Below are 22,131 nucleotides of genomic sequence, written 5' to 3'. Positions count from 1 at the left end.
CTAGCCCCTGATTCCCCCTCCCCCGCCTCCCCTTCCCCCACCCTTCCCCCTTTTTCTCCCTTAAGATCCTGGCTCCTCAGCCGCTCGCTCGGCGCTACAGGGACCCCCGATGCGCGTCCCCGCAGTCCCAGCCCCGGTGCTCGGGCTGGTGGTCCTCACTGCCCTCCTTCGCCTCCCTTGCTGTCCTCCCCTCCGTGTCCTCGCAGGCACCTCAGTCTTTCAAGATGACGCGGGACGTGGGGCCGGAGGATGAGCTCCCCGACTGGGCTGCAGCCAAGGAGTTCTACCAGAAGTATGACCCCAAGGATGTCATTGGCAGGTAGGGAGGAAGGGGGGGGGGGCGTTGTTTTCCCTAGCCTCTAGACTAGAGGGACCTTAGAGATCACTCCCATCCCCTTCGGGTACCGGTGAGGGGGCCCCATAGACCCAGAGGAAGTGACGAGCCGAAGGGCACATCTGTGCTGATTGTCATAGTTGGGGCTGGAATTCAGGTATCCTCCCCCTGGGATTACAGTAGTTTCTTGCCACCTCCCTACTCCTACAATAAGTTGAAGTACTTGTAGAGCTTTTATTTCATTTGAAAGAAAAAGGCCTCAGAAAGAACATTTGGAGAACTGAATTCCAGGCCCTTGACTTTGACACACCCGGTTGTATGGCCTGGGGCAAATCCCTTCATTTCTCTAAGGGCCTGGTGTCCTCATCTGTAAACTAGGGATTTAAAAAAAACTACTCTGCCCTGGCTCTCTGTTTATATTTGGGGACCAAGTACTATGCCATAGGACATTTATTAGAAGAACTGGAACTGATAACAGGAGGCTCGGCCAGGGTCATTGCATCTTAAATTTTTAACCAGAATGGACCTCAGAAGCCAAGTTAGGAATCATTTCCTTTTACAGATAATATAACCGAGGCCAAGATATGTAATAGCTGTTTTCATATGGAAGAGGGAATTCAATTTAGGGTCATTGATTTAGAACAGTAAAGTTCCTTTCGTTTAGCTGCCTTATAAAGGAAAGATCTGAGGGTCTAAAAAGTGTCTTGCTGAGGTCACAGAGGAAGTGACAGAGATAGGATTTGAACAGATCCATTGTTCTACTTGGTCCCAGAAAACAGACCTAAAAGCAATGAACAGAAAAGATGCAGATAAACAGATTTCTGTTTAATATAAGCCAAACGTTTGTAACTACCAGAGCTGTATAGAAGTGAAACAGCCCGACAACCTCCAGGTTGCACAAGATCCCTATGCACAGGCTTACCAAATGCTCAGAGGATCAGACATTCAGCCAAAGATGAGGAGACATGGTACTTATGTTTAGGTATAGTTTGGATACGAGACCTCTGAGGCCCTTTAAAATTTAAAGTTTTATTGTTGGCATTTGTTTTACATCCCTTTCATCTCCCAATATAACCCTCTTCCCCATCCAGGTCATTTATTATTACAAGGAATATAAAGGGGGAAAAAAAGTTTAGCAGAACTAAACCAGCATGGCAATCAAATCTCACATTCTGTACAGTGCCCACCTCTGCAAACAAGGGAATGGGGAGGCACACTTTCTTCTCTCCTTTGGGGACCCGTTTGGCCATTATAATTTCACAGCATTGTTTCAAGTTATTGTTCATATTTTCCATTTGTATAGCTTCGTTTTCCTGGTACTTTTTACTCTACTTTGAATCAGTTTGTATAAGTTCCTCCGTTTCTTCTCTGTATTCTTCATATCACTTACTTCTTACAGATCATCAATGATTCATTACATTCATATACCACTCTTTATTTAGGCATTTCCCAATCAGTTGGCATCTAATTTTGTCTTTGGTTCTTTGCAACTACAAAGCATGCTGCTATAAATATATGTGGCACATGTCAATTCTCAGGTCCCTTCTGCCACCAAAATACTATCATTGTTGTGGAAGAGAAATCATTTTTCAAGCCATTTAAGCATTGTATAAACATGAAAGATTATCTGATGCTCTCAATGACCAAAGGATATTATTGTCTCCCTATGAAGTTAAAGAAACAGGCATCATTATTTAAGTGAGAAGTTAGACATGTAGTCAGGAGATCTGGGTTTGAATCCTGACTTTGTCACTGAATAGACACACGACCCTCACAAGTCATTTATTCCCTTTGATCTTAGCTTTTTCATCTAGAAAATGAACATATTTTTCACTCCTTTCTTCATAGTCATATTGTGAGACGATTACAAACCTTAAATCACTATTGTAAATATTAGGTAAAGAAACAGATTGCTTCTCTTTAACCTTGAGTATTAAGATACTAGGAGTAAAACTGACTCTCAATCCGTATGTTCTTTTAATCAATCATATTTTTTGAGTTATTCCTTATGAAGCCTATCATACTATGGTGCAGGCAACTGGAAAAAGAGGAGGGATTAAAAGATGGAGGGTTGGGAGAGGCCATAAGATGATCTGAACCAAGTGATAAGTCCAAGGGAGCTTACCAGGTGGATAGGGGTGGCACAATGGGCAAGTGTAGGCAGTGAGAAGGTTCAGTCCTCTCACCATCCCTTTCATCCCTGCCTCCTCTTTTCACCCCACCAGGGGCATAAGCTCTGTGGTCAGGCGATGTGTTCACCGTGCTACTGGCCAGGAGTTTGCAGTGAAGATCATGGAGGTTACTGCTGAAAGGTTGAGTCCTGAGCAGCTGGAGGAGGTCCGAGAAGCAACTCGAAGAGAGACCCAGATCCTGCGCCAGGTCGCTGGCCACCCCCACATCAGTGAGGCTACACCTCCTTCTTTGATAATCCAGCTACCCTGACCAGCCCTAAAATTGGCCCAAAACGGGCCCCCCATTCCGCCCCAACTTGTTTTTGTTCATCTTGCCCTTCTCCTGGCTTTGTCCCATCATGAAGTCATAAGTCCTTGGACCCATAACTCCCTATCTTACCTCTTATCCCTTCCGTATAATAGCTCCCTTTTCCACCTAAAAGACCCCTTAATGTGTCTTCTCCTTTCCATTTTTCTGTCTACTTTTCCCTCTCTCCCCAGTCACCCTGATTGATTCCTACGAGTCTTCTAGCTTCATGTTCCTGGTGTTTGACCTGTAAGTATCTCCCTGCCTAATTTTTTTTTTTTTAAACCCTTACCTTCTGTCTTAGAGTCAATACAGTGTATAGGCTAAGGCAGAGGAGTGGTAAGGACTAGGCAATGGGGGTCAAGTGACTTGCACAGGGTCACACAGCTGGGAAGTGTCTGAGTCCAGATTTGAACCTAGGACCTCCCTTCTCCAGGCCTGACTCTCAATCCACTGAGATACCCAGCTGCCCCCTCCCTGCCTAAATTTTAAAACTTTCCATACTCTTGTTCCAGGTCCACTTCCCTAATTTCACCACTCTCTAGGTGTGTGAACCTGCTTCCCACATCTTTCTCCATTCCTTCTCCTTGGTTGTGAACCCATTCTGTTTCCCAGGCCTCTCTCCCTTTTCCTTTGGCCTTCTCTGGCTCCTTTCCTAAGAGAGTGACTATTCAACCCTAAGGCAACACATTTAACCCAGAAGGCATTTGAAAAAGATAAACTGCCTAGCTAAAAACAGACCCCATAATTGTGCTTTTTAAACACATCACTGAGGTTATACCCTGCTTGGTTGAATATGTATAGACATATCCAATTCCTCTGGCCTTTTGACAATTCCTAGGGAGTAGGCCCTGTTTCACTAGCCCCAGTTGATTTATCATAATCCTTTAAAATGCCTCACCTCATCACTTTTAAATTTAGACTTTTCGCTTGTAGCCCTTTGGCTTTTTCTAAGAAAATATAAAAAGGGCTGTTTCTTTTTTGTCTTTGTATACTCAGTACCTAGTGCTTCGAGCATCTTTCATATATTAGGCATTTAATGAGTATTTGTTTCATTGAACTAAATTTGAGGACAGACTGGTTCCCCTTATCTCCCCATCAAGATGCATCATATTCCCACTAATCTCTTTCATCTTTTAGGATGAGGAAAGGAGAGTTGTTTGACTACCTCACAGAAAAGGTTGCTCTCACAGAGAAGGAAGCCAGGTAATAAGGAGACAGAGGGGATAAAAACCAAAGGGAAAAGAAGGGCAAAAGGCGCTGGTGCCCAGAGAAGGAGGAAATTGAGAAGGGAAGCGGTTTTCTGTGTCCCCACAAAAAGCAGGGAATGGGGAAAGAACTGCTGGGCTTAAAAGGTGCTGGCTCTAGGGCTGCAGAGAAGGTTCTCCCCCCAGGTCTATCATGCGGTCTCTCCTGGAGGCTGTGAATTTTCTTCATGCCAACAACATTGTGCACCGGGACTTGAAGCCTGAGAATATTCTCCTAGATGACAATTTGCAGATTCGACTTTCTGATTTTGGTTTTTCCTGCCACTTGGAACCTGGCGAGAAACTTCGAGGTAAGGGAATTCAGTCATCCTAGGTAGCTGAATCTTGATTGGAAAGGGGCCAAAGACCTGATTAAAGGTCATCACTGGGAAACACATACCTTCAGTACAGAGGAAAGGAGAAGTTATTAAAGATGTATAGACCTCAATACTGGGAACTCATTCAAGGTGGGTAGAGAAAATTATCTTTGTGAGATAATTTTAGAATAGTCATTATTTTGGCAAAAAAAAGTACAGAATAAAAGATGCAGCTTCAGTTAACTAGAATCCAACAAGAAGCAGAAGGCCCCAGCTAGACTATGAGACATTCTTAATTTATGGCTGAAAGAGACAAATTATTTAAATAAACTGATAGCAATTTATTCAAAGCACCTGCTGCTATATGAGCTGGAGTCATTACAGATTCTGTCTTAAGTTTTCTTTGTCTACTATACTGGACAATCATTGACATTCAACAAGTCAAACCTCCCTTTGAGGCTCTACAAGATCCCTATTAACAAAAACTTATTAGTTCCTTGCACTACAGTGGATTTCTAGAAGGATTTTCAGTAACATGGCTTCAGACAAGGGAATTTTATTAGCTAAGAAAAATGAGTTAATCATTATGCCTTTATTCACCAGATATTCCTGTTTTAATGTTAATGACATAAACATCCTGGATCCTTAAGATATTGAGGATGTGGTACTGGTAACAAGGGAAATGTTCATAGAGAAAATAGGTGTGATTGAATGGTTTGGCAGAGAAAAGAGGGTAGAGTGTTCCAAGAGAAAAAAAGCATTGTGGTTTAGAAATGAGCAAATTATGTGTGGGATTATAAACAAATTTGGTTTGACCGAGTTAGTGGAGTTGTATTGGTGAATAAGGAGGCATGTTGGAGAAGGCCTTGATGTCTAGTTAAATTGTAGATTTGATTGGATATATATGATCAGGGGGCCAGGTGGGTATTTTGATGGTAGAAAGGTGACAGATAGAAAGAAAATAATATCTGAGACTCCCAGCAGCTACAAATATAATGGATTAGGGGAGGGGGAAAGCCTAGAGGTAGAGAAAACCAGGTAGGAGGTGTTTTAAGTCATCAGAGCTCCAGCGGCCAGCAGAAGGGTGACCTGTGACCTAACCTGTGTCCCTATCTCTCCAGAATTGTGTGGGACCCCAGGATACTTAGCCCCTGAGATTCTGAGATGCTCCATGGATGAAACACACAGTGGCTATGGAAAAGAGGTTGACCTGTGAGTCTCTGGTTGCTTGATTCTTCTTCTCTCTCCCATTTCATTCCCCAATCCTGAATCTGGTCTTCTTTCCTCCTTAGCTGGGCCTGTGGGGTGATCCTGTTCACACTCCTAGCGGGGTCTCCCCCATTCTGGCATCGACGCCAGATCCTGATGCTAAGAATGATCATGGAGGGCCGGTACCAGTTCAGGTCACCAGAATGGGATGACCGATCAGAAACTGTCAAAGACCTGGTGAGTAGATCAAAGGCTCAAAGGGGTGGGGGAAATGCAATGGAAGTAGTCAGGGGAAGATGTACCTCATGGCCTTTGCCCTCTCTTAGATTTCAAGGCTGCTCCAGGTGGATCCTGAGGAAAGACTGACTGCAGAGCAGGCCCTGCAACATCCCTTCTTCCAGCGATGTGAGGGTATCCAGGCCTGGAGCCTTTCTCCCCTTCAGCGATTCAGGGTAAGAAACAAGAGAAAATAATACAAGACAGAGGAACCCAGGAAAACAAAGCCACTACCACATTGATCACACTTTACCCCTTCCCTTGGACCTAGGTGATAATTTCCCTGGGACTCAACTATCCTTCAGAGGTCTCTAGTCATACATTTAGTGTGTCCATGATCTTGTTACTCTTGTTCTTTTTCCTCTCAGGTAGCAGTATGGACAGTGTTGGCTGCAGGCCGAGTAGCCCTGAGTACTCGGCGGGTAAGGCCCCTAACCAAAGGAGCCCTATTAGGAGATCCATATGGACTTCGACCAGTGAGGCAACTCATTGATAGTTGTGCCTTCCGCCTCTATGGACACTGGGTAAAGAAGGGTGAGCAACAGAACAGGGCTGCCCTCTTCCAACACCGGCCTCCTGGCCCATACCTGGGCTATAATCCAGAAGAGGAGGGAGATCCAATCAACATTGATGATGACTCTACATTGCTGCATAGTTAAGACCTCCATCTGGAGATCCCAGAAGTCTGCTTCCCAGCCCAAGGGCTTTGGGAAGGCCAGGTTCCCCAATCTGAGGACTTCAGTCAATTCAGTCAACTCAGTCACTCTGGCCGAAGGCATTCTTCCCCCCTCTCGTGCTCTCTGGTGATGATACTACTGTAACAGGGACCAGCTTTATGCCCCTGTCCCTGTTGCTCAGGACTACGGGGCTTGAATGGAAGGAAAAGGGACCAGCTGAGAATGATATTCACATCTTTGCTGTTGCTGTCCATTTTTCATGTGAAATAAATCATCCTGCATACTGGGAAACAAGCTGTGTCTCAAGGTGGAGTGAGAAGTTGCTCATAAGGGGACCTGGGGGAAGGGACAGAGTATTTCTGGCCCAGGCTTTTATTTGGGATAGTACCCCAGGGGTCACTTGGCTTTGGCTTTGTTCTTGGAGGCCAAAGAGGGACTCTCAAGGGCAACCAGCCTGCTATTGAGCTGCTCCTCGCCAGCCTTCAGCCGTTCCTCCACCATCTGCCTGAGTTGTCCCAGCTCCTGGGAAAGCTGGGCTGAGATGAAATCTCGGAGTATATCAGCTGGACCTGGGGTTGTAGAGAAAGTGGTTTAAACTTGAGCTGAAAGAATCCTTTAGAGAAGGAAAAGAACATCAGTCCCAAATTGTAAGAAGGGATTTAGGGTGTTTTAGGTGCCAAATGAGGGAGTGAGTGGGAAGACAACTAATATTCCCTAGGAGATAGGAAATCCACTGTTTTTAATTTGGTATTTCTCAGCCCTTAAAGAGCTCCCTTTGGTTAGAAGGAAATCCACCCAGGAAGACTGTGAGCAAAAGACATTTTATTTTCTAAAGGGTAAGAAAGGGAACAGCTTCCCAAGGAAGGCTTGGGAAAACAGATGCCCCTTGATAACTTACTTGGCTCCTTTGTGGGTTTTGTTTCTGGCACTGGCTCTTCGGGAATGGGTGATGTTGGCTCCGCTACTCCTTCTGCCTCTTTTACTACAAGACAGAAAGGAACAGGCCTGTGAGTCTTAGGCCATACTTCCCAACCCTATTACCAGGCCCAATTTCATCTCTTATCTTACCGTCTGCTGAGGGCTTTACTACAGGCAGACCTATATAGCGCAAAGACAAGTCTAGTCGCACCTGGGAGAGCAGAGGGAGTTGCAGAGGAGGGAGAGAGGAGTGACAAGTATGTTACAATAGGGAAATGAAAGAAGGAGTAGATTTGGGAGATTGTTTTGTATCCTGTGGACTAGTACCTGGGGGGTGAAGACATACTTGTAGAGCTTAAAATGACGGAAGTAGGTGTTGACGATATAATCTGATAGGGTCATCAGCTGATCCTCTCCAAAAAGGTCAATGCTGAAAGGGGGCCGCTGTGGGTTAGGGTAAGAAATATATAGCTTGATTCATTTTCTTAGAGTACCTTCAGATCAAGGGAAGGGAGAAAGGTTTGGCCTCCTAGACCTTGAGGCAATAAGAGGAGAAATGGGGCAATTCTGCTTGATGCAGCATTGGATGGGAATGTTCAGAATCCTTCAAAGTTTTCATTTCCTTTATGGCGGGACTGACCCTGACTCCATGGCAGAAGAGGAGGCTGGTGAAAAATCTGAAACAATCTTCCACATTGCCCAAAGGGGTTGCTGTGGAGAAGAAAAGATGAATGAGTGATAATTCCCCTCAACCATGTGGAAAGAAGGAATGAAATGGCATGTCTAGGAATAGGAACTGCAGTGATAAAGGGAACTCTGGGAAGAGGTAACCATTGATGCAGGATGATACCTCCTTGGCAACTTTTTTTTAAACCCTTACCTCCTGTCTTAGAAACGATACCAAGTATCAGAAAAATAAGACAAGGGCTAGGTAATTGGGGTTAAGTTACTTGCCCAGCATCAAACAGCTAGGAAGTATCTGAGGCCAGCTTTGAACCCAGTTCCTCCTGACTCCAGGCCTGGCTCTCTATCCACTGCACCACCTAGCTTCAACTTCTTAAAAGATTTGTTTAGAACACTGAAAAAGTTATAACTTGGGTGGCTTGCTCAGTATCACAGCTAGTATGCATCAGAAGTAAGGCCTTCCTAGTTCCAAGGTTAGCTCTATTTGCTATTACCTAGTAGTGTTAATTGTGATCTCCCTGGACCTGCTGGCTCCTCTACAAAAGGCTGGAGTAAAACTCTTCTGAAGTGTCTCCTCTATACCAGGCCCCACAACTAAGCATTAGGGATACAAAAGAAGGCAAAAGCTGTTACTGCCCTCAAGAAGTTCACAACCTAATGGAGATGACATGCAAAAAACTGGCTGTGGCTGCTGGGTTACTGTTCTTTTATCACTTCTAAAACCAGATAAGCTCACAGACCAGTACCAAAAAGGCACTATTCAATATTCAGCTCTATCTTGCTTACCTGTCAATCTCTTTCCCACCCACCCTTCTCTGCCTGGGCCTGAAGAATCAAGCACTTTCCTTCTTTCTGGGATTCCAATACCTCTACTCACCAATACAGGCCTTGTGGAGGTCCTGAAGCAGAGCACAAGCAGCCGAGGTTTGCTCCGGAGAGAAGTTCTGTTGCCGACAGAAGATCAAGGTGTGGCAAAACATATCCAGTATCACTGCCTCCCTAGGACTCCTGTCCTTCTTCCCCAGGCCTAGCAGTTCTGCCATCAACCTTGGGGTGGATTAAGGTGAGGGTAGAGAGCAGTTCAGGAGTAAAAGATCCTTTTGATTCACCCCATCCTGGATTCCTACGCAGTTCTATCTTTCCTCCTGGTGTCAGCTCCCTCCCTCCTTGTTTTCCTCATCCATTCAAAGAAACATTATTGGGGGGGGGGTACTTTTGAGGTAATCTATCCAAACCCTCTTATTCACTTAGCCCGTACTCCTGCATCTCTTCCAAGGTGGTGGTTTTCTCCAGTAGTTCCATGGAATGTATGTCCAAGTATTTCCTGCCATTTGTAAAGGAAAAAAAAAAAGGGAGATGGTTGGATGGGTGCTCAGCAGAAGAGTCCACCGTATTCCAGCTGGAAGGAGAGTTAAGAGACCTGAGTCCTAGTTTTAGTTTTTATCAACTTTTGGTTTGATCCTCTCAGTACTTGTTTCCTTATCTGTAAAATAAAACCGTTCTATAACGTGAATCCTAACGTCCTTTTACGGTTGTATGAATGTCTTAAAGATATTCCCCACATTCTGCTCGTTTCCCCTTCCGTGATCTGCCCATTCCCACTCCCACCCACCATTCCCAGCCCCCGTCCCAGTCCCGAGCTCACCACAGGCAGATCCGGGGCTGAGGAAGTGGCGGCTGCGGAGAAAGAGGGTTGTGTGACAATGTTGTTAGCGGAAGGGGGACGGGGGGGAGGGGCAGTCCAGGAGTCTCTGCACTTCGGCTTTCTATAGGGAATCCGAGGGGGTGAGGCAGGTGAGGTTCCCTTAGTGTCCGCCCTGGAGAGGCCGCAGGCGCATGAACATTCATGTAGCCATAAGTATTCACAAGCCGGGCATGCTCCACCCCATTCCCAGGGACGAATCGAAGTACTATAAAGAATGTTCATTCCTGCCAGGACTTCTTGAGTTTTTCGCGGAGAGGCTGAAGCCTTGCAAAGACTGGCCAGGCTCAGAGAAAACGCTAAGGAGAGCTCGAAGGCCTAAAAGCCGACCCATTCCCCTGGATAACAGGTGTACGGCACCGCCATGGAGAAAGCTAAGGGTAAACCTCCCCGAGGAATATTACGAAGTGAACGAACGTGTCCCGCCCTCACCGGGAGTAGGTTGACGCCCGACTCCTCCTCTTGGTTTTCTCCTCCAAGTTCCGGCTCTGGCTCTTTATTTGGCTCTTTCTCTATCCCTAATTTCAGTTCTGCTTCCTGTTTAGGATCCAGGTCCGCGTCTAGCCGCCGCTCAGAGTGCAGGCCCTGGCCCAAGCTCAGTTCTTTACCTAGTTCAGGAGCTCCACTTGATTTCCTCCGTTTCATTGTGCCACTTGCCGCTGTCGTCCCAAACCTCGGCCGCTCAGTTCCTCTGCCTTGTATGTCCCTAAACCTAGGCTAACGAGTAGAGCATCGAGGCCCTGCCCCCTGTGGTAACACGTTAGCCAATCGAGACCAAGATATAACCCAGGTTGAGCCAATCTATGGGAAGCGTCGTTGCTAGGGTAGCGGTTGCTAAGGTGGCTTATGAGGGCGGGGTAAAGGCGTGATTGGAGAGAAGAGCGGAGCAATAAATAAGAACATGCTGCGCAAGCGCAGTACTTTCCGCCGCTCAATTCTCTCAATATTACCAATGAGAAAGAGGGAGGAGGGGAAGAGGATGGGCTTCTGGGTAAGAAAGTATTCCGGAGGTCGGAGGCGGTTCTAAATTCGACGAGGGGTGTGTGTGAATGTGTGTGTATGACTCTGACCAATAAGAAAAGAAAACAGACAAATTTAGCTACGTGCCTGCCCACTCCTCGACGCCTGCGCGTTTTGGAGGAATCTGATGCGACATCCGGTGACGTACATCATGGCGGCGTTTGGCGGAGGTTGGGGCAGGTGAGGGAACCCTTGGGACTGTTGGGAGCCAGGACCCAGGTAAAGAGATTGCTAGTCACCTGGGAAGCTGCGCTGCAGAAACTGAGTCCTCTGTGGGAGAAAAAGAAGGAAGGAAAGGGAAGGAAGGTGTGAGGTCTCCCCGCCCCCACCGGGATCTCTCCCTGGGCCCCGCCTCTCCCTCAGGTGAAGGAAGAGCCGCCTCTGGTCGCTCACCTTTTTTGAAGCTATGTCGGGGGCTGGCAACAAGCGCGCAGCCGGAGATGGGGGTTCGGGCCCCTCGGAGAAAAAGCAGAATCGGGAGGAGAAGACCACGACCACTCTCATAGAGCCCATCCGCCTGGGAGGCATCTCCTCCACGGTAATGCAGCCCCCTCCTTACCTTTCTGTCCCTTCTTCTTTACCCCATCTTGCCTAACCCCACCCCTCCCCTTCGTTGCCTTTTACCCCCGCCCACACACCCAGACTCAGTGTATTGGAAAGAGTTCGGAAATTGAAATCAAAGAAATGAAACTGGGATCCAGCATCCTGCCCGTGTGGTCCAGTTAATTTTGTCCTAAGAGCCTGAGGTTTCTCACCTGTAAAATGAGGTTTCTTCCCAAGGAACGAACTCAGAAATCCCACACATTGTCATTCCTTAGGTACTTGGATCAATCTAAGTCTATGATCTCACTCTCCTGAGTATAGACCCACAACCTGCCTACCACTCATCCTTTCTAAGTTTTGTCTCTGCCTTTATCTAAATATACTTTCTATCTTATTATTAATTACTTTGTTAATTATTATTACTTTCTGTCTTAGCTGTAATGCAAAGCATTGGTTCCAAGGCAGAAGAGCAGTAAGAGCTAGGCAATTGGGATTAAGTGATTTGCCTTGGGTTACTCAGCTGGGAAGTGTCTGAGGCCACATTTGAACCCAGGACACCCCTCCCCCCACTTTCAGGCCTAGCTCTCTATTCATTCAGCCACCTAGCTGCCTCCTTTATGTAAATATTTTGCAGAAAACCTACCCAAACACTGAAGATCTTTTTCTGGTTCCTTACATGTGTTGGGGGAAGCACTGTAGCACTCATACTTGTCCATCTGTCATCCTTCCAACTGTTATGGCTAAATGTGTTTCATTAATATGTCTTAATCAATATTTTTAATGCTTTGTGACATAGTGGATAGAGTTGGAGTCAAGAATCTTGATTCAGAATCCCACCTCTGATATTTTACTAGTTCAGCAATCTCCTACAAGTCACAGCTTCTCTAGCCGCACTTTCTCTTTGCCAGAAATCTGAAATGTCTATTTTACAGGATTGTCGTGTGGTTTAAAGGAGCTCATATCTAAAGAACTTTGTAAAGTGCTATTTAAATGTCCGTTATTAGGCAGTCCCCTGGTTAGGAGTTACAATGATGTTTTGACTCACCATACTTTCTGGAGGACAGCTTTCCATTTCTCTTTTTCTTGGCATCACAATACAGCCTTCCCAATCCATACATTCTTTTATTCACTGTGCCTTCTGCAGGAGGAGATGGACCTAAAGGTGCTGCAGTTCAAGAACAAGAAGTTGGCAGAGCGACTAGAACAACGACAGGCCTGTGAAGATGAGTTAAGGGAGCGCATTGAAAAGCTAGAAAAGCGACAGGCCACCGATGATGCTACATTGCTTATTGTCAACCGATATTGGGCCCAGGTATGTCTCTGTTGGCCATGATTCCTGCCATTTGTCTCAATTTGTCTAGTCATAGAATTGTCTCTTTGCCTATTTTAAGCCAGGCACTTCATTTTCTCGTTCTTTCTGCCTCAGACCCTGTACCAGTACCCAGTTTTCTCTTCCCTGAGATCTTTCCCAACTTCCTTTTTTGAGTTTTCATAGCCCCTTTTGGAAGAGATCATTTTGCCATTGAAGCCTCCAGAAAAATCATATTCTTCTGCTACTCCCTCACAGCTAGATGAAACTGTAGAAGTTCTCCTCCGACGGCATGAGGGACGAGGAGAATTACTCTCTAGGGCAGAGGATCTGGGAGCCCAAGATGGCACCGAACCTGATGGGACTTCTCTGCCTGAACCAGGAACCACAGAGAGAAGAGGTGAGGCCAATGGCTGAGAGATATGGGGAAAGCGATGAGCAGAATGACCGTGGTCAGGATCACTTTAAAGTGATGTATGAATATTATTTAATAATAAAAGGCCCCCTTGTTAGGAGTTATATTAGGGTTTTGATTCTCTATACCTTCTGCAGGATTCTGCTTCTCATTTGTCCTTTTCAGTAGTGCTCTTTAATACCCTATTTGCATGCTGTCAACTATGATAGTCATATTTGGATTTCTTGTTACAGATCTTCCCACCCTCCAGCTTCGACCCCCACTAAGTGAGCCAGCTTTGGCTTTTGTGGCAGCCCTGGGGGCCAGCAGTAGTGAAGAGGTAGAACTTCAGCTCCAGGGCCGAATGGAGTTCTCTAAGGCAGCTGTGTCCAGGGTAGTGGAGGCTTCAGACAGACTGCATCGTCGAGTAGAAGAACTGTGTCATCGAGCCCAAAGCAGAGGTGAACCTAGGAGCACTCACCCCCTCCCTGTGCAGAACTGAAGCATATCAGGTTTTTTTTACTACTGGTGCCCATATGCTGTCTTTTTATTTTTGCATATGTTCCTCAGTTCTCTCCAGGAACCTTTTGTCTATCATACAATCTTAGTTTCTTGCCCCTAGTTTTTTCTTCTAGTTGCCACTGCCCTCTCAATCAGTCCCTAACTTTCCAGGAGAGTGTGAGACCCTCGGGGAAGGATTTCGGACTTTAACCAAGGAACTTGGACAGGACAACAGGCGACTTCAGGACTTGACCACACAACTGCAAGAAAAGCACCATCGAATTTCTCTGGAAGTAAGACTGCTGATATGGGGCACTTGGATGAATCATGGGGAGGAGATAAGAGGACACTCAGCCCACACCTTGCTACTTCACCCCCACAGTACTCTGAGCTTCAAGACAAGGTGACATCAGCAGAGACCAAGGTTCTAGAGATGGAGACTTCAGTGGAGGATCTCCAGTGGGACATTGAGAAACTTCGAAAACGGGAGCAGAAACTCAATAAGCACCTTGCTGAAGCTCTGGAGCAGGTAGGAATTGGAGAGGATGAATGGAGCAGGGGTTCAGTGGGTTGGGTTCTAGACTCCCATAAACCTGGTTCTTTTTATTCTTTTCTAGCTCAATTCGGGCTATTATGTATCAGGGAGCTCAGGGAGTTTCCAAGGGGGCCAAATCACACTCAGTATGCAAAAGGTAAACTTCCAATCTCCCATTCCCCATCACTCCCTTTGGGTCATATTTTCTTACAGCTCTTAAAATTCCTTTCCCCTTTTGAGTTCCTATCTTTTGGTGTACCTGTCTCTGTCTCTTTCTTTGTCTTGCTGCCCTGGCCCAGTTTGAGATGCTGAATGCTGAGCTAGAGGAGAACCAAGAGTTGGCCAATAGCCGAATGGCAGAGTTAGAGAAGCTTCAGGCAGAGCTACAGGGTGCTGTAAGGAGCAACGAACGGCTCAAGGTGAGGAGTGGGCCAAGGAGAATAGTTAAAGGGAAGAAGTTTCCTCAGACTGTTTTTAGAAAGTAGGAAAGTATTTGGACCAGTAGATACAGGATGTCATTATTCTTTTTCACTCCCAGGTGGCCCTGCGGAGCCTGCCTGAAGAGGTGGTAAGAGAGACTGGTGAGTACCGACTGCTACAGGCTCAGTTCTCTCTGCTTTACAATGAATCCTTGCAAGTGAAGACGCAGCTTGATGAAGCAAGGGGGCTGCTTCTGGCTACCAAGAACTCCCATCTGAGGCACATTGAGCACATGGAGGTAAGGGAGAAGAGTTATATCAGGCTTATCATTTGCTCTTAAACCCTGTTCATCTTCCCCCCAGGAGAGGCTCAAGAATGACTTCTGAAGATTTGGGAACTTTCTTTCTTGGAAGGACCATACCATTTGAGGGAGGGGAAAGGAAAGAAGCAAAGCCAGTATTCCTAGTGCACATCACCCAATTCCATCCTCATTAAAGGAAAAAAAGACCAGCTGTGAACAGGGATTTATAGTTGTTATATGCATGTAATTAGGCATCTGTATTTTTCTGTCTCTGAGATACAGCCTTTACTTCAGTATATTTTTATTTAAACGTAGAGACTTACCTCTGTGTGGCAGGGGAAGTTAAATAAGGTCATGATAGGTTTTACTTATCATTTGTTGGTGAAACAGTACTGTGGTGCAACAAGAAGATTCTTTCATTCTTCCTTCCCTACTTGGAAAGAGAAGTGGAATTGCCCTCTGCAGCATAGCAGAAACATGGTTGTACTGTCTTTTGAAGGAAAGAGGGAATGGGGGTGGGGAGGGTGGCGAGGTAAGGGGGGGTACCACATTCATGATATCTTTAAGGTACAACCTAGGACTAGGACAATGTGTATTTTAAAGAGCAGTGGATTAGGAGATTAATCAGATTAATAGATTTCCCAGCACTAGATAGGGAGATTTGATAAGAAAGTTGTCCTTTCTCTGGTCTTTGCCTCAATTTCTGTAATTTCTGTGCTTTTGACCATGGACAGAGTGATGAGCTGAGCCTGCAAAAAAAGCTTCGAACTGAGGTGATTCAGCTAGAGGACACATTAGCCCAGGTGCGAAAAGAGTATGAGATGCTGCGAATCGAATTTGAGCAGAACCTAGCAGCCAACGAGCAGGCAGGTAAGGGACTTGGGGGGGTTAAGGGAGTCCATGGGGTTATTAGGGGTAAACCTAGATCTGGCAACAGGTTTGATTACTAAGACCAATGGACTCCAAGCCAAGAAGCCTGATTTTTCTGATTCTAGCTCTGTTGCTGTCTATGATGTCCAGTAAGTCATTTCACTACTCTAGAACCTCATTTCTTCTTATGAAGTGGTGATAACAAAGTAGGGCTCTCCTTCCTCCTTAGAGGTTTATGAGAATCAACTAATAACAAATATGTTGGGAAGTGTTTTAAGAACTGTAAAGGTCAGGGCAGCTGGGTAGCTCAGTGAATTGAGAGCCAGGCCTAGAGAGGGGATGTCCTAGGTTCAAATCAAGTGACCCTGGACAAGTCACTTGACCCCCATTGCCTACCCTTACCACTATTATGCCTTGGAGTCAAAGATGGAAGGTAAGGGTTTAAAAAAAAAAAAAAAAAGAACTGTAAAGGTATATACAAAAGTCTGGTGGTAATTTCCTAGCTTTCTGTAATTTCCTGTGCTTCCTCTCTTCTCTTTATTGCTTAGAGGGGAAATGAAAACCTGAGCTTGGACTGCCACCCTTAAGTTCCTTCTATCCACCTTTGCCCATAGGGCCTATTAACCGGGAGATGAGGCACCTGATCAGCAGCCTGCAGAACCACAACCACCAGCTGAAGGGTGATGCCCAGCGATATAAGAGGAAGCTGAGGGAGGTGCAGGCAGAGATCGGCAAGGTCAGGGGCTTGGGAGTGGGGCTCCATCAGTGGGGAGACCTGCCGTTGAACTAGCCTTATGACCCCAGGCAAGTCACTTGACCTTTCTAAGACTTTTTCATCCTCTATAAAACAGGGATAATATTTTCAGTGCTCACACAGTGCTTTGTAATTACAAAGTTGTCCGAGGAATGTGATGTTATGTTATTGAAGTGTGGGCTAGCACAGTGCCTGACACATCACAGATACTTAGTAATCGTTTATTGAATCATGATTTTGTAAGTGGGCCCAGGGAAATATTGATGTGAAGATGGAACATGTGGCAGGAGGGGTAGAAAGTCTTGGATGAATCAGGGTTTGATGAGAGTGTTCTGTGCTGCCAGGGACCTCATAGTCCTGATACTTCTCTCCTTTCTGGGTTCTTACAGCTTCGGGCACAGACTATGGGCTCAGGCACTTCAGCCCCATCCCAAACTGCCTCTGAGGATCAGGGATCAGGTGGAGGGGGAACATTGACCTCAGTGAAAGAAGAAGAGAGTTCTGGGTCAGGGCCCACTATTCTCCAAGAGATCAAAAAAGAGGCAGTCTCAGCCCCAGTGACCCCCACAGCTTCTACAACCAGTGTCGTGAAGAAAGAAGAGCCCCCTTTTGAGGAGGAATTGCCTCTCACCCAGACCCAAGCTCCACATCCCACACCCCAAACCCCTGCTTCCAGGAGCCGGGAAACTGAGCCTCGAGGAAAGCGAGAGCCCCGGGACCGGGAAGGGCCAGCATCTGGGACCCCAACATCTTCTTCCTCCTCCTCTTCCTCAAGGGGAGATCGAGACAAGGCCAAGGCTGAGGAAAGCAAGAGGAAAGAATCAGAATTACTCAAGGGACTACGAGGGGAACTCAAGTAAGAATCAACTTCTCTACCTTTTCCCTGTTTAAGCCAAGTCCTTCTTCCTGGATCTCTTCCTTAACATTTTCTTCTACATTCTGTTACCTATATCAAGTAAAAGACAAATGCACAGAAGTTGAAAAACTGTAGTGCTGGGAGTCAACCCTGGCTTTTTCTGGGTTCTAGTTCTGGTTCTGTCACTCACTATATGACTGTGAATAAGTCACTCACTCCAGGCCACATTTTCCACATCTGTCAGTTGAGGATGAGTTGGGCTAGATGATTGTTTCCAACTGTGATTGTCACAGTGTTCCAAATGCTTCAGTCCCTGCTTGATATGTATTGTATCCATTGATTGCTCCTTCCCTATGACTTCCCCCTTCCTCTTATCCTTTCTTCTAATTCCCAACACACTTTGGCCTCTTTCTCTCACCCTTCTTCCTTCCACCCTTGCACAAAATTTATTTTTCCTCCCACTTGGCTTCTTCCCTGCCCAGGAAGGCCCAAGAAAGTCAGAAGGAAATGAAACTGCTTCTGGACATGTACAAGTCTGCCCCCAAAGAGCAGAGGGACAAGGTGCAGCTCATGGCTGCAGAGCGCAAGGCCAAGGCTGAGGTGATGAAAGACTGGCTGGGGGAGGGAGGGATGTGGACTGAACTGAGGGTGCTAGATTCAAAGTCATTCTGCCCTTTGGGGAGGAAAAGAGAGACACATCCAAGACCAGTGCAACATCAGCATCATTTGGTGGGCCCCTGTGATTTGATTTGTAATTTGACAGCCAAAAAAAGCCCCCGGGATCTCCAGCTACATAAGTAGAAACATAGTGGAGAGAACGGTGACTACATAATCTTGTTCATTTGTGGACCCCCAAGCTGAGGTGTGTGCATAGGCAGGCAGTCGTGATGGTGATGGGGCTCAAAACCATAGCCAGTTGGAAGAATTCTGGATGTTTAACTGGAGAATAGAGGCTGTCGGGAGGATAAATAATGGCATCAAATCTTTGAAAGCTTATTATATGGAAGAGGGAAGTATACTTACTCTTGTTTGACCTCATGGGATGCCTTTTGGAAATGAATTTGGTAAACTTGTTAAAATTAGAGCAGTCCAGTAATGAAATGGACTGAAGCTAATGAGTTCTTTGTCACTCGAGGTTTTTAGTCAATGTCATATTGCAGAGGGATTCTTTCTTTCAGGCAGGGACTACATACATTAGACAACCTCTGAGGTATTTATTCCCACTATGAGATTTGGTATGGAGTCTAAGGAGGTTGTAGCAGCAGCAGCAGGATAAAAATTGGATAAAAGTGGTGACTGGTGATGAAAACCTTTTTAGCTTCCATGAAGGTAGAAGGACAGATTTGTTGGCAGGGTAGGCTTTGTGCTTGGGCTACAGAATTAATGGGCACAGGATTGGCTTCTGGGATGGAGGGGAGCAATTGCTTTGACTAGATTCCAAGTTCAGGGTAGGGACAGAGGGAGAATCCAAGACTACTAGTCAGCCTAGGTGACTGCAGCAGAGTAAGTCATGGGATTGTCCCAGGAGCAGATGGTCTCACCTGGATTCTGAAGGATGTCTGAGAAAGGGGAAGAGCAACTCAGACAGGCCAGGCACCTCTGGAAAAGAAGCCAGAAAGCTCATAAGGGGTAGTGAAAAGGACAGGCCAATAATGATCTTTCCCCTAGACTAGCCCTCATGTTTTTCACAGGTAGATGAACTTCGGAGCCGAATCCGGGACCTGGAGGAGAAGGAAAGGAAAGAGAGTAAGAAGTTGGCTGACGAGGATGCTCTGCGAAGGATCCGGCTGGCAGAAGAACAGATTGAGCACCTGCAGCGCAAACTAGGGGCCACCAAGCAGGTGTGGGGGCCAAGTTTTTCAGTTTTTCCTCTCCTTCCCAAGTTTCCTCTTTATTCCCACCAACCCCAACTGTATTCCCCCAGGAGGAGGAGGCACTGCTCTCAGAAATGGACGTGACTGGTCAGGCTTTTGAGGATATGCAGGAGCAGAATGGCCGCCTTATACAGCAGCTTCGAGAAAAGGATGATGCTAACTTTAAGCTAATGTCAGAGAGAATCAAATCCAATCAGATACATAAGCTGCTCCGGGAAGAGAAGGATGAGCTTGGGGAACAAGTCCTGGGCCTCAAGTCTCAGGTGCAGACACTAGCAGGGGTAGGGGTGGGAGGGAATGAAGAGGAGCTCCTGAAAGAGAGGCAAAGAAGCCATCAAGTACTCAGGGCCCATTTTCTCATCGCTAGGTGGATGCTCAGCTGTTGGTGGTACAGAAGTTAGAAGAGAAGGAACGGGTTCTTCAGGGCAGCCTGGGAAGTGTGGAGAAAGAACTAACCCTAAGGAGCCAAGCCCTGGAGCTTAATAAAAGGAAGGTGAGCCCAAGATGGGTGATTGACTGTTCTAAAGTTCTCCCAGGCCCCCTCAGTTCATTCACCATCTGCCCTTTGACTCCTAGGCAGTGGAAGCAGCACAGCTGGCAGAGGACCTCAAGGTACAGTTAGAACATGTACAGAGCCGGCTTCGGGAAATCCAGCCCTGCCTGGCTGAGAGCCGAGCAGCTCGAGAGAAGGAGAGCTTCAACCTCAAGAGGGCCCAGGTGGGGCTGGGCCTTAGGGAAGGAGATGGGATGGGGCCTCTACCTGGCAGTGTCAGGAGCAAGGGTTCTAAGTACTAATCCTTGGGAATATACTCTAGGAGGACATTTCTCGACTTCGGCGGAAGCTGGAAAAGCAGAAGAAGGTAGAGGTCTATGCTGATGCTGATGAGATTCTGCAGGAGGAAATAAAGGAGTACAAGGTGAGCAGGCAGGGCAGGGCCCAGAAGCACTAATTGGTTGGGAGGAGGAAGGAGAGACTTTGAGCCTAGGGAGGGTAAAGACACAGTGATGGACCAATAGACTAGACCTATCCCTTTGTCATGCCTTGTGTCCCAGGCTCGGCTGACCTGTCCCTGCTGTAATACCCGGAAGAAAGATGCTGTCCTCACCAAGTGCTTTCATGTCTTCTGCTTTGAGTGTGTGCGAGGCCGCTATGAGGCCCGACAGAGAAAATGCCCAAAGTGTAATGCTGCTTTTGGGGCTCATGACTTCCACCGTGTCTATATTAGCTGAGAAAACCAGTGTCCAAATCCCCGAAATTCTACAATCTGTTGGCTGAACTACAGAGTCGGAGGTCCAAGACCTGCATGGTTTCCATGGTGCTGATGGCTGAACCTGGACCTCCGGAGTCATGTCTCCAAGCCTCTTTTCCTTTTTGCTTTGGACCTTAGTCATCCAGCCCTCAAATACTTCACCCATTTGGCATGTGTGAGTTTATCCAGCCACACCCTCAGATCTTGATTTTTCTTGGTTCGGGACCCAGGCATCTTGATTCCCACAACTTGAGGCGGAGATTGAACTCTCCTGATTGAAAGCCAGACTGTTTTCACGTCACAGGAAGTGGCTCACTTTGGAAAAGGTTGCCTGTCCCCATATGGCCTTATCTGGACCCAGACTGGCAGGGAAAGGTGATTCTGTGGTCTGGTCTACCTGAGTTTAGTGTGAATTTGCCCCCTCTGAAGGCTGATTTGAGGGAGGAGAGTTATTTCCTGCCACATTGATCTATTCCACAGGGAAAGCTCTGATTCTGGTTTGTGGCCAGGCCTTGTCCCCTTTTCCTTGTTGTCTCACCCCAATGAGAGTCTTTGGCATTCATCCCCTTGGAACTGATCTCCTTTTTGATCTTCTTGGGAAATTTCCTTTCAACTAGCTTTACAATCTCGGTCTCCTTCCCAGAGTAAGAATTCCCCATGTTACTCTCCACCCTGAGGAGCCCCGACAAAATCCTTGTAGCTACATCTTGCTCAGGGCTGGCCCCACCAGGTACATTCCCTACTAACTGTATCGAGGAGGCTGCACAGGGCACAGAGGGGAGTCATCTCATCTGGAGGCTGGGTAACTATGACAACTCCTTCCTTCTTTCCCCTCTCCCTACCACTTTTCTTTTCTCTGTAAGGAGCTGCCACATCCTTCTCAGCTTGGCACAGCTGGATCTTTTCTGCTCTGGGGCTGGTATTACTGGATGAGGCTGAGACTACATCCTCAGGTCTTTAAGAATGGTGAGGGTCTGTGGGATCTGATGCAACTGGAACTGTGTTGGCGAAGCTTTTGTTCCCTTTGTGATAAGGGTCAGGTGTCCCACTGCTCTGCTTTTTCCAGAAACCCTGTGCCAGGAGTTTCAATCTACTCTGCATTCGCTCCCTAGACCCCATCTTCTCTCTCAATAAAAGTTCTAGCTTTCAGCTTCTGCATCCTTGGTTGTTCTGCTGGATCTGGGAGTCCCATATGTGAGAAATGGAACCAAGTCCTCAGAGCTGGAGGGCTTTAGGGCTCCTTGGGTTTTCCCTGAGCCCCGCCATCTCAGAGTCCCAGATATCCCTGCCCCTCCCCTTCCACTTAATAGTCACAAATGGAGTGAGTAGTAGTTCTTAAGATGAGAGAGAGAGTACAGTAAATAGAGAAGTCTAGAGACAAATGGCATAAACATTTTCTGGGCCTTGTCTGTCTTCAGGCAACAACGTAGCCGAAAAGACTTCCCACTAACAAATTCTCACATGAGTCCATCTGATTATTCCTCATGTCCAACTTCCATCCTCATCCTCTCATCAACATCATATCTCATGGCTTCTCACCATTACAGAGGGACAAGATTCATTTTTCAAGTTCCAGTATGCTTTGACCCAGATGTCCTCTTTGCAGATTTCTTGTATGGCTGATATTTGTTGTGAAGAATAAAAATTAAACCTTTTCCTGAA

At 46.6% G+C, this 22,131-nt stretch overlaps 3 protein-coding genes across 7 annotated transcripts in view; 2 read left to right on the top strand and 1 right to left on the bottom strand.

Annotated features, from left to right (window-relative positions):
* PHKG2 (phosphorylase kinase catalytic subunit gamma 2) overlaps window positions 1–6,832 on the top strand; it is a 12,313-nt gene extending 5,481 nt beyond the window's left edge. For 2 of the 3 annotated variants that reach the window (XM_044659684.1, XM_044659677.1), the window contains exons 2-10: window positions 207–319; window positions 2,560–2,735; window positions 3,007–3,061; window positions 3,953–4,018; window positions 4,207–4,370; window positions 5,498–5,588; window positions 5,669–5,822; window positions 5,912–6,037; window positions 6,230–6,832. In XM_044659684.1, the coding sequence (XP_044515619.1) occupies window positions 225–319; window positions 2,560–2,735; window positions 3,007–3,061; window positions 3,953–4,018; window positions 4,207–4,370; window positions 5,498–5,588; window positions 5,669–5,822; window positions 5,912–6,037; window positions 6,230–6,520 (1,218 nt within the window). In that variant the 5' untranslated portion in view covers window positions 207–224 and the 3' untranslated portion in view covers window positions 6,521–6,832. Of the gene's footprint in view, window positions 1–11; window positions 320–2,559; window positions 2,736–3,006; window positions 3,062–3,952; window positions 4,019–4,206; window positions 4,371–5,497; window positions 5,589–5,668; window positions 5,823–5,911; window positions 6,038–6,229 lie in introns of those variants that run through there. The other variant, XM_044659691.1, reaches the window with a different exon arrangement.
* An 84-nt stretch (window positions 6,833–6,916) lies between these two features.
* On the bottom strand, window positions 6,917–10,487 carry CFAP119 (cilia and flagella associated protein 119). Its single transcript, XM_044659700.1, has 9 exons — window positions 10,275–10,487; window positions 9,786–9,817; window positions 9,399–9,464; window positions 9,018–9,187; window positions 8,097–8,167; window positions 7,784–7,900; window positions 7,607–7,667; window positions 7,437–7,520; window positions 6,917–7,107 (listed from the first exon to the last, which is right to left on the bottom strand). Exons 1-9 carry the CDS (start codon window positions 10,485–10,487, stop codon window positions 6,935–6,937), a joined length of 987 nt encoding a protein of 328 aa, XP_044515635.1. The 3' UTR covers window positions 6,917–6,934.
* Window positions 10,488–11,007: 520 nt separating this feature from the next.
* RNF40 (ring finger protein 40) lies at window positions 11,008–22,131 on the top strand. Of its 3 annotated transcripts, none has more exons than XM_044659648.1 (19): window positions 11,008–11,400; window positions 12,550–12,717; window positions 12,973–13,114; window positions 13,363–13,569; window positions 13,781–13,902; window positions 13,992–14,138; window positions 14,227–14,301; window positions 14,444–14,563; window positions 14,683–14,862; window positions 15,600–15,735; window positions 16,350–16,471; window positions 16,879–17,345; window positions 17,828–17,945; window positions 19,037–19,186; window positions 19,270–19,482; window positions 19,587–19,712; window positions 19,796–19,936; window positions 20,038–20,136; window positions 20,273–22,131. In XM_044659648.1, the coding sequence occupies exons 1-19, from the start codon at window positions 11,269–11,271 to the stop codon at window positions 20,447–20,449; spliced, it is 3,042 nt and encodes a 1,013-aa protein (XP_044515583.1). In that variant the 5' UTR covers window positions 11,008–11,268; the 3' UTR covers window positions 20,450–22,131. The 3 variants fall into 3 exon arrangements, with proteins under 3 accessions (XP_044515583.1, XP_044515576.1, XP_044515591.1); XM_044659641.1 differs by having other exon boundaries at window positions 20,035–20,136; XM_044659656.1 differs by lacking the exons at window positions 14,444–14,563; window positions 14,683–14,862 and having other exon boundaries at window positions 20,035–20,136.

This window comes from Gracilinanus agilis, chromosome 1, assembly GCF_016433145.1.
Source record: "Gracilinanus agilis isolate LMUSP501 chromosome 1, AgileGrace, whole genome shotgun sequence".
NCBI classification, from domain to species: domain Eukaryota; kingdom Metazoa; phylum Chordata; class Mammalia; order Didelphimorphia; family Didelphidae; genus Gracilinanus; species Gracilinanus agilis.
This window is presented reverse-complemented; position numbering and strand designations above follow the sequence as displayed.